Here is a 13365-nt window from a genome sequence, read left to right as displayed (position 1 = left end):
AAACGTTTATGAGAAGGTCTGAATCCCTACCAAAATGGCACTTAATCATGTCATCTTTATGACAAAAGTAACATTTCTGACTACCTTGCCAATGTTTTTTTTATGTTATCTTTTGTTAGTAATACCCCTTTATGCAAATAGCATAGGAAAATTTAAATTTTAAGATTTTTTAATTTTCACATTTGCTTATTCATATTTGGCGCATCACTATGCATAAGAGCTCGATAGAGATATTTCACTGTGATTTCTCCGGATTGGTTCAAAATCCAGTGAAACTCATCTTGCTCTTGTGATAGATTAATATTGATAAGACATGGTGACAGTTCATTCCACGACATCAATTTTGGAACGATTAGATCTTGTCGGAATGATATATTTGGTGGGAAAGTCTGTAAGATTTTTGCAACTATGTCTTATTTGTTTCGCACTATGTTATACAAACAAGGATATTGGTCTTGCAGTGGTGAATTGCCAACTAGTTGTCATCTTAGAACCTGATTTGGGAGCCATCCTTGATATTGAAGGTGCCAGAGTGAAATAAATATTGCTTCACCTTCATCAATCCGAACCATAAATGGGAATCACTTGGTTTTCAGTTAATTTGTGATAAAGTTTTTTATTCCAGATATTTGTTTTGTAAGAGATCTTGCCACATTCCCTCTTCGGTTAGTAGTTTAAAGAGCTATTTACATAGTAGGGAGGTGTTTTGAACATCAATGTGTTGAATCCCTAGACCACATTGTTCCTTAGGTTGGCACAAGTTACTTTCTTTCGCCAGATGATATTCTTTTTCATAACTATTATTTTATTAGTAAAATCTAGGGCAATAGTAATTAAGTCTTTTAAGTATCTCTCATAAAATTTGAAATAAGGACATCATGTATTTGAGAAGGATGCTAAAGACTAAGTAAAGAAGGACAAGCCTACCACCTACAGATAAAAGAGAAACTAAGGGAGGCTTGGCTCCCTATAAATGTAGAAGCATGGATGACTCAATCTGTAATCTTGTATTATAATATCTCTCTTGTTCTTGTGAGACTGATCTACGCAGTAATGCAGATCAGCAACATGATCATTTGATACACAACAGTTTACACCTGTAATCTAGAAGTTGGCAGCAACGTACACTTTAAAGTAGTTTGCCCTTTGTGATTTGTTAAACATGCGGTGAATTTTACGTGATAAGCTCTCAAATTTTTTATCATACAATCTATTATATTATTATTTAAGTATTTAAAGTAGTTATTGTTAAGATCATGAAATTACTATATTAATAAAAAAGAAATGATCTAGACCACTCATTATTATAAACATCTAATGGTTTAGATTAAACTACAGAGCCTATATCAAATACGATTAATAAATAGTTAAATTTGAACTTAAAAATTATAGAAAATTAGCCGATCAATTTCTATACGTTGGGTAAGCAAAATATCTAAATAAAGAGTCTAAATAAAATAATAATTAAAATTAGGATTAGAATAGAAAAAAGAATGATCTATATCAAATATAGTCTTAGAAAAAAAATCAAATTATTATAAATTTTAAATATCTAAATAAAGAGTTCACATAAAATACAATTAATCAATAGCTAAAATTCTTAATAAGATAATATATTAAGAAGCACAGAGAAGCTTAAGTTTGTAGCATCAAACAGTCAGCATGCAAGGCAAATATATTTTAATTTTGGTTGGGCTGGCATACACCTTATGCATAATTTTGACAGTGGATCAAAACATATACGAATTGAACAAATAAATATATACGATTCGGTACAAGTTTAGAGTATAAATAATTTTCTGTTTTACTAACATAATTTTTATCTCTTCTTCTAATTTCATACGTTTTGTAACTAAATAACACTAATCTTATAAAAAACTAAAAGATTAATTTTTAATTAAAAATTATTATGATAAAATATTACAGCTTGGCTAGTCACACTATTAACGTATGCCACTTGCTAGTTATAATTAATTGTGTGTTTGCAAAGACTCGAGCTTATAAGATGGTAGGTTTGCTGCAATCTTCTCATGACTCTCCATGAACATATCTTGTATATATAAAATCGTAACTGAACTAACAAACCCGCCCCCGAAAACATGAGATTCTGCGCGCCTTCTCGTCCTCATCCGGGACGCCACCAACCTTCCATGGTGATCGAGCTACATGATCTCCTCCAACGCTAAGGAAAAGGACCAAGCAAATTGATCAAATCCAATGGGCATGCCGATACCAGCTCGGCCAGAGCAGTGCACATTGAGCCGTATCGTGGTCCTCTCCGCCGTCTGCCTCGTCGTCGTGGTTTGCACGTACGTCGTCGCGTCTTCTCCGGCTGCCGGCGATGCCAAGAAGGAACAAAAGTTCTTCAACTTACGGCGCCGCCGATCATCGGCAAGTCTATCGACTTTTAGAGTTCAAATAATTAACTCTTTCAGAATTGTTACTGCAACCTGATTAGCCTAGCTTAATTCTTGGCATTGTCAAACGGATGGCCAGGCCTTCGCTCCGGACGATCTGGAGGCGGCGCTGCGCGGCGCGGCGTACGCGAACAAGACGCTGATCCTGACCGTGCTGAATAAGGCGTACGCCGAGGAGGACGGCCTGCTCGACCTCTTCGTCGAGAGCCTGAGGGTAGGGGAGGGCACCGCTCAACTCATCGACCATGTTCTCCTCGTGGCGATGGACCGGCCGGCCTTCCGCCGGTGCAGGAGCCTCGGTGGCGTCAAGTGCTACCTGCTCCGGGTGGCCAGCGACGGCGCGGGCGACCTCTCGTCGGAGCAGCTCTACATGTCGGACGGGTTCATACGCATGATGTGGCAGCGGATCCGCTTCCTCGGCGACGTCCTCAAGCACGGCTACAGCTTCATATTTACTGTGCGTACGTTTGAGATCATGCATATAATATATGCATGCACTTGCCTTTTGATTAACTCATGAAATTGCTAGTATCAATCGTTGCATACTCGCATGGCATGTTTAGATTTTGGTTTGTTGATTTGTAAGGATCTGGACGTGATGTGGCTGAGGAACCCGTTCCCGAAGCTGGACCGCGGCGACGACGAGGACTTCCTGATCAGCTCGGACAAGTTCAACGGCCTGTCGCACGACTACGCCGGAAACGAGCTGAACACGGGCTTCTTCTTCGTGGCCTCCAACAACCGGACGGTGGCGCTGTTCGACGAGTGGCACGCGGCGCGGGCTGCGTAGACGGGCATGAAGGAGCAGGACGTGCTGAACCGGATGAAGCGGCGCGGCGCGTTCCGCCGGCTCGGCGTGCGCGCGCGCGTCCTGGACACGGCGCGCTTCAGCGGGTTCTGCCAGGACAGCCGAGACGCGGCGCAGGTGGCCACCGTGCACGCCAACTGCTGCCGCACCATGCGGGCCAAGGTCGCCGACCTCAAGGCCGTTCTCCGTGCCGCGGGGCGGCTCAACGGGACGACGACGGCTGAGTTGAGGTGGCCGGCGCACTCGGAGTGCGCAAAATCGTGGGCGTGAGAAGAGGTTTGCCCGTATACTACCCCAAAATGATATGGCGAGGTTAATATCTGCTCTTCCACTAACATGTAAGAAGTTAGCTTTAAGATACACTGAACTTTAATTTCTAGTTGGAGGTAGCACAACAGTCAGCAGCTACTCTTTATTTATCACCAGGTGCCTTGAAATATGAATACTATGTTTGGCAATAGCAGAAATTAATTCCTGTCTTGTGTTTCTGAGAACAACCATGTCTTTTGTCTTAGTATTGAAGCCTAATTTTGTGAGTATGACCTCGCAATACGAGTGGATACTGAATTCGCATTGCTGAACTTAACTTTCTTCCTCTCTTTTTAATCTGTATTGTTTTTTTTTTGTCTGCAATGATGATAACTAGTCACCGGCTTCTTCTTGCGTTAGAAGGACACTAGCCGACAAAAGAAGCCTAACAAATTAGATTCACCAATTTTAGGCATCTCAATATTTATTTATGAATTTATTAATATTTAATATTTTCATTTTGTTAAGGGGAAAACGGTAGTATTTTATGCATGCACATAATTTTAATACGTAGACGACAGTAATACGAACCTAACAAAATTTGTTTCATTTTTTTTTGAGTTTTAGATATTTTTCTGTGTATTTTAGATTATTTCAGCCGATTTATCTGTATAACTATTATACCTTTCGCTATTTTTCTGAAATTTCTAAAAAAATTGTATTATATGGATACATATATGGATACATATATGTATTTGTATTTGTATATGGATACATATACGTATAATATACATATACGTATATGTATATGTATACGTATATATATGTGTACACATACGTGGGTCCCACATGAACAGCAGGGATCCCAGGCACTTTAGTATAGAGTAATTGACTAGTCATTCTATATTCTAATACTTTTACATGGGTTGCCTGCAGTTCAGATTGAAGTGCCTATAATAATCAATGTTGGATCAGTGTGTTGATGTTATCAGTTTCAGCCAGTTCATGTGTATATTTAATTTGACATGTACCTACAATTGAAGTGTTAGTTCACTTTTTGCATAAATATTGAGAGAAATAAGATGTCCTCTCATGCATCGTTCTTTTTATCCTTTTTGGCATGTAGAGGGGCTGGAGATGGATCCTCTCATGCTTCAGCCAACGTGGACAGCAGCGACGGTCATTGAGTAGCCTAGGATCTTGGTGCGGATCTGGAGATTGGCATGATGGCTGGAAGCATTTTGTGAAGTGGAAATCACACTTATTATACACAAGATTGAACTCACGCTTATTATACACAGGAACCTTGCTCTTCTTGCACTTACCATATGTACTGGAAATCCTGCATCTGAGCTCAATCCAAGAACTAACAAATCAGTCTTTATACGAAGAAATACTTCCCTGGCATAAATTCAAGGGCCAAAAAGTTGTAACAACTGCTGCAAATGTTATTCGTATAAATGATTACTACATTTTCGTTTCCACTAGACTGTAAATCCCAGCACAAGGACAGTGCCTCGTGATAGTATGGGCCAAAAGCGTTACATTCTTAGCTACTGTACAAGCATTGCCTGTGCAATGGTTCTACTAACCTTTGCCAAGCCATCAGCTATTATGCTCTTGACCAATTCCTGCTTAAAATTTACACAGCCTGCAAAACTTCCTGACGCTTGATCTCGAATACCTTCTGCAGCGCATCCTCAACAACCTGCATAAGCAGAATGCTAGCATTACTATTACGCAGCTTTATGTTGTCACAAAATCTGCATAAGTACAAGCAGGCTATGTACAGAAGAAGCACTTAAACCAGATCACTACAACTCTACATTACCTTGTCTGGAGTTGAAGCACCAGAAGTAACACCAATTGTAATAGGCCCTTCGGGTAGCCAGTTCTCTTTCTCGACAAGTTCACCATGCTGTTAAACAATTCAAATGTCAGTTAAAAAGATTATGTACTTTCAATTGTAATTTCACCCTTTTTCAGCTTCCTATTTATTCATTGCAAAATCTCTTTAAGCATTCTACAATTTTTCTAACAGATATACTGTATTCTTGGTTGAATAAAGAAGCGTATGTGGGGGTATTAGAATGTACATTTAGCTTGTAGGCGATCCTGTTTCCTGGTCCGATCCTTTGTTCACTGTCGATCCAGTAGGATGGAATTCCACCGAGTTCTCCAATTTCTTGCAAATGAGAGGTGTTACTGGAGTTCCATCCTCCAACAACCAGAATAAGGTCAACTTTCTCCTTCACTAACTGATACATAGCATCTTGTCTTTCCTGAGGTATCAAGCGGAAGGATACAAATCAATACAGTATCCGTCTCCTGAAGAAACATTTTCACAAACTAAAAGTAGAGCAAAATAAATCAACTATGATCCATCCAACACTAGTGTAGAATAAAGGTGAAATATAGCTGTCTCAGTTTCCTTTGCAGGTTGCATGTAAATGGGGATTGAATTGGACCATGAATGACTACCAGCTACAACCAACTGTATGTTACCCTTTTCGACAACATTACAGTCCAAAGGTAATAATCCCACTATTCCCAAACGATCGGTATTGTAGCCTCATGCATAAAAATTAAGCAACGTTGTAAGATTGCCACTGCAATTATCGAATTTATCGCACAGAGTATCAATGGGGTAGGTGGTGGTTGTGTGATGTGTTCGTTTGGTGACTTTGTTCCAATTGATCAATGAGATCATGCACTGTAGCGTCTATTAAACATGCATATGTGAAACTTTGGAATGCACTGCTTTGAAAAATTAGAACGTTGTTCCCTTAGGCATAAACATCTTTCATTCGGCAATGGAGTAAACAAGATAATATAGAAACCGTATGCATAGGAATGCTTCACATAAGATCTAAAAGGGAGAGACTCAGACAGTTGGGTAGGGCTAGAAGAAAAATTACCTGAGTGGCGTCACAAATAGTGTTGAAGGCGATGAAGTGGTCATTGACATTTTCAACTCCATACTTACGCATCATAGTCTTCTCAACAAGTTTCCCTATTAGTTATACAGCATTACAATCAAAATTGATGAGTGCCAAAACGAATTTGTATTGTATAAATCACATAGCTATAAAGATAACAGCGACTGATAGTATAACCCACCAATTTCCTCAGTTTCTCCTTTAAGCATCGTTGTTTGATTTGCAATGCCTACTTTCTCCAGATCAACATCCGGGTCAAATCCTGGAGAAACAGCGTTTTTGAATTTCTGCAATTGTGCATCAAACAGTTTAATTAGTGATCCCATTCCAACATGGCAGTAGATGGATAACTTGGGTAAAATTCTTAGTCCTTACCTCAAGGAACTCCTCTTTTGTTGAGCTACACCCATCAAGTTGGCCACCAAGTATATAATCACATACATACATTGCCTGTTAAAGTTGAGAACATTTCGACTTTGATATCTTTGGCCATATTAAATATGAAGTCCAAAACAACAGCAAAATATAAACGTCGTTAGATGTACCTCTGCTATATTCTTCACAATGATGTACTTTCCTGCAAAAGAAGCAGTGGCAACAGTTTCTTCATGGGCATATTTTCCGTGAATAATCGAAGTGTAGTCACTCTTCTTGTGCTTTTCGACCATGTTCCACACCTATATTTAATAAAGGGTTCATTAGACTGACATTGCAAGTTTGAATTTTGAAGAACAGAGAGTTACATAGAAGGCAGAACAAGGGGGTCTTCATAAGCAAAATATACCTTTGAAACCCAGGGGCAGGTTGTATCGACTATCTGCACTTTCTTCTCATTTAGCGTGTACATCTCCTCGACAGCAGCTCCAAATGCAGGCAATACAACAACATCACCTTGATCAACAATATTAAAATCCTTAATACCCGCGTCAACAGGAATGATTTCGACGCCCATCTCATCCAATCTCTGCATGCCCAATCACAAGAGTTCAAGTTAGTTAAACGCACGGCCCTCAGAACCACGCATCAAAAAATAAGGACCAGTAGATATGGAGATTATGATGTTTGATTTGCACATAAAAGCATGAACACTGAGGCCCAATTAAACTGGACTTGAAGGATGAACACTTTGACCGCTAGATTTTTTTGTGTCCCTCAATTGGACATAAGCTTATGAATTGTACCCCTATATACACAAGAGAAACCACCAGACCATAAATTTCTTGCCTCATCCACTACAAGCTCAGATTCTTCCAAAGAGCCACTCATGATATTACCTTGTTAACTGTGGGATTGTGGATGATTTCGTTGGTGAGCCAGATGCGCTCCTCGGGGAACTGCTTGCGCGCCTCGTATGCGATCTGCACGGCGCGCTCGACGCCCCAGCAGAATCCGTAGGCCTCCGCCAGCTTCACCGTGACGGGCCCCCAGGTGTACTGGTTCCCGTTCTCCTTGAGTGTCTTGATGACATCACCTGCAGCACACCACACCAATTCGATTCAATTCGCCCCCCTCATCAATCAGGACATCAAACACCTCCGAATCAGGCTGTAACCAATCCACGCGTGAGTCTCTCCGCCCGCGCTTACTTACTGGTGTACTCCTGGCTCATGAGCTCGAGGGTCTCCTTCTTGTGGCCAAAGCCCTTGCGGTTGTAGTTGTCGCTGCGGGTGAGATTGTGGCGGAAGGCCTTCTTGTCGAAGTCCGGGTCGAGCGACGCCGCCGCCGACGCCGCGGGCGGAGAGGAATCGCACCGGACGGAGGCGGGCGCGCGCCTGCCCCCGCGGCGGCGCGCCGAGGAGGCGGCGGCGGCCGGGGAGAGCAGCGCGGAGCGGAGCGGCGTGGTGATGGTCGCCATCGCAGCCGTGGGCCTCTTGGTACTCGGTGGCGGAGGAGTCGCGGAGAGCACTAGCAGAACAGCAGCAGGCGGACAGCGAATGGGATTAGCTGCCTCGGCGCCGGACCCGCTCCCTTTATCTGTGAGCGTCCCGTGAGACGGGAGGGATATTTGGAAAGCAAATTCTATATAATTTTGTTCTACGAAAAATTCTTTTTTATAATGATACGTGTTTATTTTTTTATTAGATTATAAGATAAATGATATAGATGAAATTTCATAATAATTTTTCTAGTATAGCCTTATAAAATTTAATTTAGAATATTCCGTAGCGCGAGGCTGGGCTGGGAGGGGCGCCGGTCCCTGTCCTCTTGTGCCGTGCGGCCGTCCGTGCCCTGCCCGGGTGGGGCGGCACGGCACCGGGAGCTGAAATTTCCAGAACGGTCGTCGGCCGGGCACCACGTTTTCCTGGCCACCCAAATTCTGAGGACTCGGGTGTTTGCTCGTTAACACGCGCTCCATCTTTTTTCGTTGCCGAGGTTTTGCTACCGGGGGGGTCTCTGAATTTTTGTGGGCCGGCGGAAGAAATGCAGCACGGCGGAACCGCTTGCGAGGGCGCCATGAGATGGTGCGCGCGCTGTCGCGGGTGAGACTAGTGGGGCAGACGGATAGCCACAATTTTTGTTGCTTGATTTCCTTTTCTTCGTGTGTGTTGTTTTTTTCCACCTTTAGTGCTATTGATATTAACTTCAGATCGGTGTGTGCTTGTTGCGCGTGCCGGTCACAGGTTTTAACTATTGTAGAACAATTGAGCACACAAATAGATTGGACAATGAAATCGATAATCCATTCACTAAGCTGATGATATTCTTTTATAAAAGATCAATAGACGTTATGTCTGTTAGAGAGACATCTTTTTTAACAAACAGACATAACTATTATGGACGGTTGCTTGATCATTTGGTTTGTAACATTAAGATGTATATTTGGGTGCAATGCATGGTCCAATTATTACTAATATGTTGTAGCAGTAGTACTTCTTTTCTCAAAAATATTGATTAGTAGATGTATGTGCCTTACTATAGCTACAAATCCGTCGAAAGCTGGTTCTCGTTTAAGGTACCTAACCGACTAACAGCAATGAGTCGATTACATTTGCAGTGGCCAGAGGAATTGGCAGGCACAAGCAGACTGAAAACAGTGATGCTTATGGTCAAATTATGGGACTTTCTCCCAACTCATGCTTCTCACGCTGAACAATCGACGATCACGCACACGAAAACGGTCTACACGTGCGTGGAAACGGAGTCCCTATTTTGAAATCGCGCAGCACGTGAAATCGGGTACAAGAACATGCGCCTGGAAAATGAGCTTCAACGCTTTTGAGTTTTGACTCGTATCGCATCGCATGCGGTCTCTTCTCAAAAGTCGGGACACCACAGCCTTAAGCATAGCGTTCATGCATCTTAACAACTAACAATGCGCCGAGTGAACTTACCGAATTTTCTTGTCTGTGCCTTCTTTGAAGATCTTTTAATAGAGGTGTAAATCCGAGGTTCGAACTTCGGATCGGTAAAGACGTACCTTTACATTTTACTGGTGAACCACGTGCTCGTTTACGACCTTACATCTTACCGGTGAGTTACATACTTATCTTACCGAGTAAACTCTTTTCGGACGGAGACAGCCCCTGTTTATCACAATTTTGTCCCCAAACGTGACGGACTGGCCACACGGCCTTGGTCACAGGTCCTTCGTCCCTTGAGACTTTTTATTTATTTTTAACCTTTTTCTTCTAATATTTTAATATTCATCTATGTTACATTATATTTTTAGTAGCTAACGTCTTTGCTCTTGTAGTGGTCGTGGCCTGGCAAATGACTACTAGTTGGCATGATAGAGTTATCTTGTTAGTGACCGGAAATGTTGCACGCCGCGTTTTCCCGTGACAGCCCCGTGGCCAAGGCGAGAGATTGGTCAGCGCGCATGCGAAGTGGTCTGCACATCGGCAATCCCACACTGTTGAAGCGTGCGCAAGTATATACTCCTTCCCGTTAGAAGTGCATATGTTTTTGATAGAGAAATTTTACGGTGCCCTAAAATCAATATAAGTCATCTATTCTTATAGGTTAACGGTCCAGATTAGCTATGATCTTATTTATTTCTCACCGATAGTACAGTTAGTATATACGAGTAGTATGTTATTATTAGGGTTATTTTATGAAAAAAAATTCGTGACATGAAAGTAATTAATTGTAGTTGTATTTCTTTAAATAGAGTAATATTTTATTGAGCAACTTTAACCTATTTTCTATTTTTGTTCTCTATTCCTAGAATAGAGAATTTCCTATCCAAATTTTTTTCCTACTTTTCAACGCGTGCTAACCGATCTCTAAATTTGGCAGCCTATAATTCACTTTCAACTCTATTTTATTAATATCTTGTAAGTAACAAATAACCGTTTCATATTTAAATGGTGTTATTGATGGCTATATTTATAACTGTTGTTATAATATGTGTGCTTATTTGGTAACTGCTCTTACAACATCTGTACTTATATGATAACTGCTCTTACAGCACGTGTGTTTGTGTGTTAATTGCTCTTACAACACGTGTACTCACATGACAAATGCTCTTACAAATTTTTACAACGTGTATGCTTATGTAGTAACTACTCTTACAACGCGTGTGCTTATGTGATAACTGCTTTTATAACGCGTGTGTTTACGTGACAACTGCTCTTACAAATTCTTACGACATATGTGCTAATAAGGTAACTGCTCTTACAATATGCGCTTACGTGATAACTACTTTTACAACGTGCGTTCACCTGTCAACCCTTACCTGCTCTCTCTCATCTCCTCACATGCGTAAGAGCAGCAATAGATGGATAACGAACCTCCTATTTGCTAGATGTAGGAAGTAAGAGATGATAAATAGGAATCCATAAAAATAGAGAGTTGGATAGAAAATCGATTGAAGTTAATCTAACATTCTAATCTGCATTCGGTCTAAGAGTTCATTTGCTATCCATCGGCTAAGGTTAGTGATCACGGCGGTGCGGAGGGAGGCGGTCGTGGCACCCTTACCTCAGCGTCGTTTCCTCTTACCCCGGGTGGCGCCCTAACGCACGGCGGAGGCTGCGTGGCAATCGACAGGTCCGAGGCATGCGACAGGGTGAAAGGGTGCAACACCAGGCACGCAGCGCACGGCGGTGCATCAAACGGCTACAGCATGCTGGGCCGTCGGCGCGGAGCCAAGTGCGGGGGGGGGGGGGGGTGTGGAGGAGCACGGCGCCACGTAACGAGCTGCGGCGGCACGCTGTGTCATAGGTGCAGCGCCATGCGCGGTGGGGCGGAGGGGAGCGGCGTGCGTGTGGTGTAACGAGCGGCGGCGGCACGCTGGGTGCCCGAGCGCCCGCCACCATGGGCCTCATCTTCGGCAAGAGGAAGACCTGAGCTGGTATCTCTCCTCATCCTCCTCCATTTTCCTCTTTGGACCTGTAGATTAATGGCATCAACGGACAAATTGGACATCATTTTTCTGCTTGAGTGTTACATCATTTTCATTATTCTGTCATCTTTACATGTAAAATGAACCAGAGCAAGAGTCACTGCTAAGGCAACAGGAGCAACAAAAATTAGCTGAAGAGTTCGTGCTGAGGCAACAATTCTTGAAACCTTATGGCATTCAAATTAAGCACACACTTGCTGAGCATTTCCCTGGATATATAATTGTATTGGATAGATTGATTCTGAATCGTCAGAAATAGAAAAACTGTTTGAGGAGAACTCAGCCTTGTCTACATCTTACCAAGAAGCTATGACCGATACAATACAATGGGAAAATCAGGTGTGTTCCCGGCGGTCTTGGTCATTTCCTGCGTAGAGATGCTGCACGAAACTTTGCAGAAGATACTTGCATGCCTGTTGATTTAATTGAAATTTCCATGTTAGAGATTGTTTGAAGCAAAATGAAGAGCTCCGTTCCCACTTGGAGGAACTAAGACTAGAGCAAGCTAGCCTGTAGAAATCTAGCAATATATCCACCCAGATGGGCACAACGAGAACAGCATATCAAGCCCGCTAGAATTGGTCAACGAAAATCTCCCTCTGAAGGTTAATCAGCGAGATTTTGATTCTTTTTTTCTTCTGATTACGACCTATGGCCATCAGTTTACCATAAGATCATCTCAACCATATTCCATTCATTTCGTTCCCTCCCTATTTTCCTCCCTATTCTCACCCGATTTTCCTCCCTATTCTCATTCCCTTTATTTTCTCTCATCTCTAACATCTTCATTTCGAAGGGATTCATGAAAAAAAAAAGAGAGAATCTCATCCTGAAGGGATTGACCAGGAAATTCCTCTGTGATGAGAACCGTTAGATCACTGAAGAGAGAAAAAAATCCCTTCGTAAAAGAATTCTAGGCCACGACAGGAATCAATTAGAGATGATCTAACATATATACTTTCCTTCCTGTAGGATCAGCTTGTCACATAACAGAGCGGATCTGAGGGGTTGTCAGCAGAGATAATAAAACTTTCAGCTGAGCTTAGAAAAGCTGTCTAAGCACAAAATAACCTCACAACATTCACCAGTGACTTGTATATTCTAGATATTTTGATTGTGAACGTAACCTTGTCAAGGTGCTGGGGCGCAAGGCAGTTCTTCCTATGGCTATTGTTCATTTCTAGAGTTTAATTACCATTGATGTACATGTACCCTACTGTTGTATACTTGGCTCCCACACCGGTTTATCTTGTAGATTGGGAGCAATTACAAAAGGAAAAGTCAGATCGATGGAGGTCCCTTTCCTTTTTTTACAAATTTATACAGTGGTTTATGCCGGGCTGGGCTCATCCGCTCATGCCCAGTTGTCCATACATTTCGCATATTGGAAATCTATTTCTCTCCCATCTTGTTTGAGGTAGTAGTGCAGACGGTGATTTTTTTAATATTACTTTTTTTTGGATATTATAAAAATAATAATGAAAATGAAGAAATTGCAAAAATAATACCTATTCATTCAATGGTTTGGTGAAAACAAGTTCTCACTCTATCGTACGGCGAAAATACTAGTTTTGCTAAACCATATGGCAAAAATTTGTGACATGT

The 13365-nt window shown here is 41.9% G+C and overlaps 1 protein-coding gene and 1 pseudogene across 1 annotated transcript; one reads left to right on the top strand and one right to left on the bottom strand.

Annotated features, from left to right (window-relative positions):
- Positions 1-1992: 1992 nt before the first annotated feature.
- LOC133914564 (uncharacterized protein At1g28695-like) lies at positions 1993-3495 on the top strand (annotated as a pseudogene).
- Positions 3496-4836: 1341 nt separating this feature from the next.
- Positions 4837-8391, bottom strand: LOC133915518 (4-hydroxy-3-methylbut-2-enyl diphosphate reductase, chloroplastic). Its single transcript, XM_062358706.1, has 10 exons — positions 8004-8391; positions 7688-7884; positions 7198-7377; positions 6959-7090; positions 6789-6863; positions 6595-6700; positions 6398-6487; positions 5571-5761; positions 5306-5392; positions 4837-5182 (listed from the first exon to the last, which is right to left on the bottom strand). The coding sequence occupies exons 1-10, from the start codon at positions 8266-8268 to the stop codon at positions 5117-5119; spliced, it is 1389 nt and encodes a 462-aa protein (XP_062214690.1). The 5' UTR covers positions 8269-8391; the 3' UTR covers positions 4837-5116.
- Positions 8392-13365: the final 4974 nt, after the last annotated feature.

This window comes from Phragmites australis, chromosome 4 (assembly GCF_958298935.1).
Source record: "Phragmites australis chromosome 4, lpPhrAust1.1, whole genome shotgun sequence".
Taxonomy (NCBI): Eukaryota; Viridiplantae; Streptophyta; class Magnoliopsida; order Poales; family Poaceae; genus Phragmites; species Phragmites australis.
The sequence above is the reverse complement of the archived record's forward strand: the minus strand, read 5'-3'. Positions and strand labels throughout refer to the sequence as shown.

Excerpts from the sequence above, each read along its gene's own strand:
- LOC133915518 (XM_062358706.1), bottom strand. The coding sequence starts at position 8,268 with ATGGCGACCATCACCACGCCGCTCCGCTCCGCGCTGCTCTCCCCGGCC. Across the intron at positions 6,701-6,788 it reads CAAAAGAGGAGTTCCTTGAG|AAATTCAAAAACGCTGTTTC; the intron begins GTAAGGACTAAG and ends GCACAATTGCAG. Across the intron at positions 5,393-5,570 it reads GGATCGCCTACAAGCTAAAT|CATGGTGAACTTGTCGAGAA; the intron begins GTACATTCTAAT and ends ATTGTTTAACAG.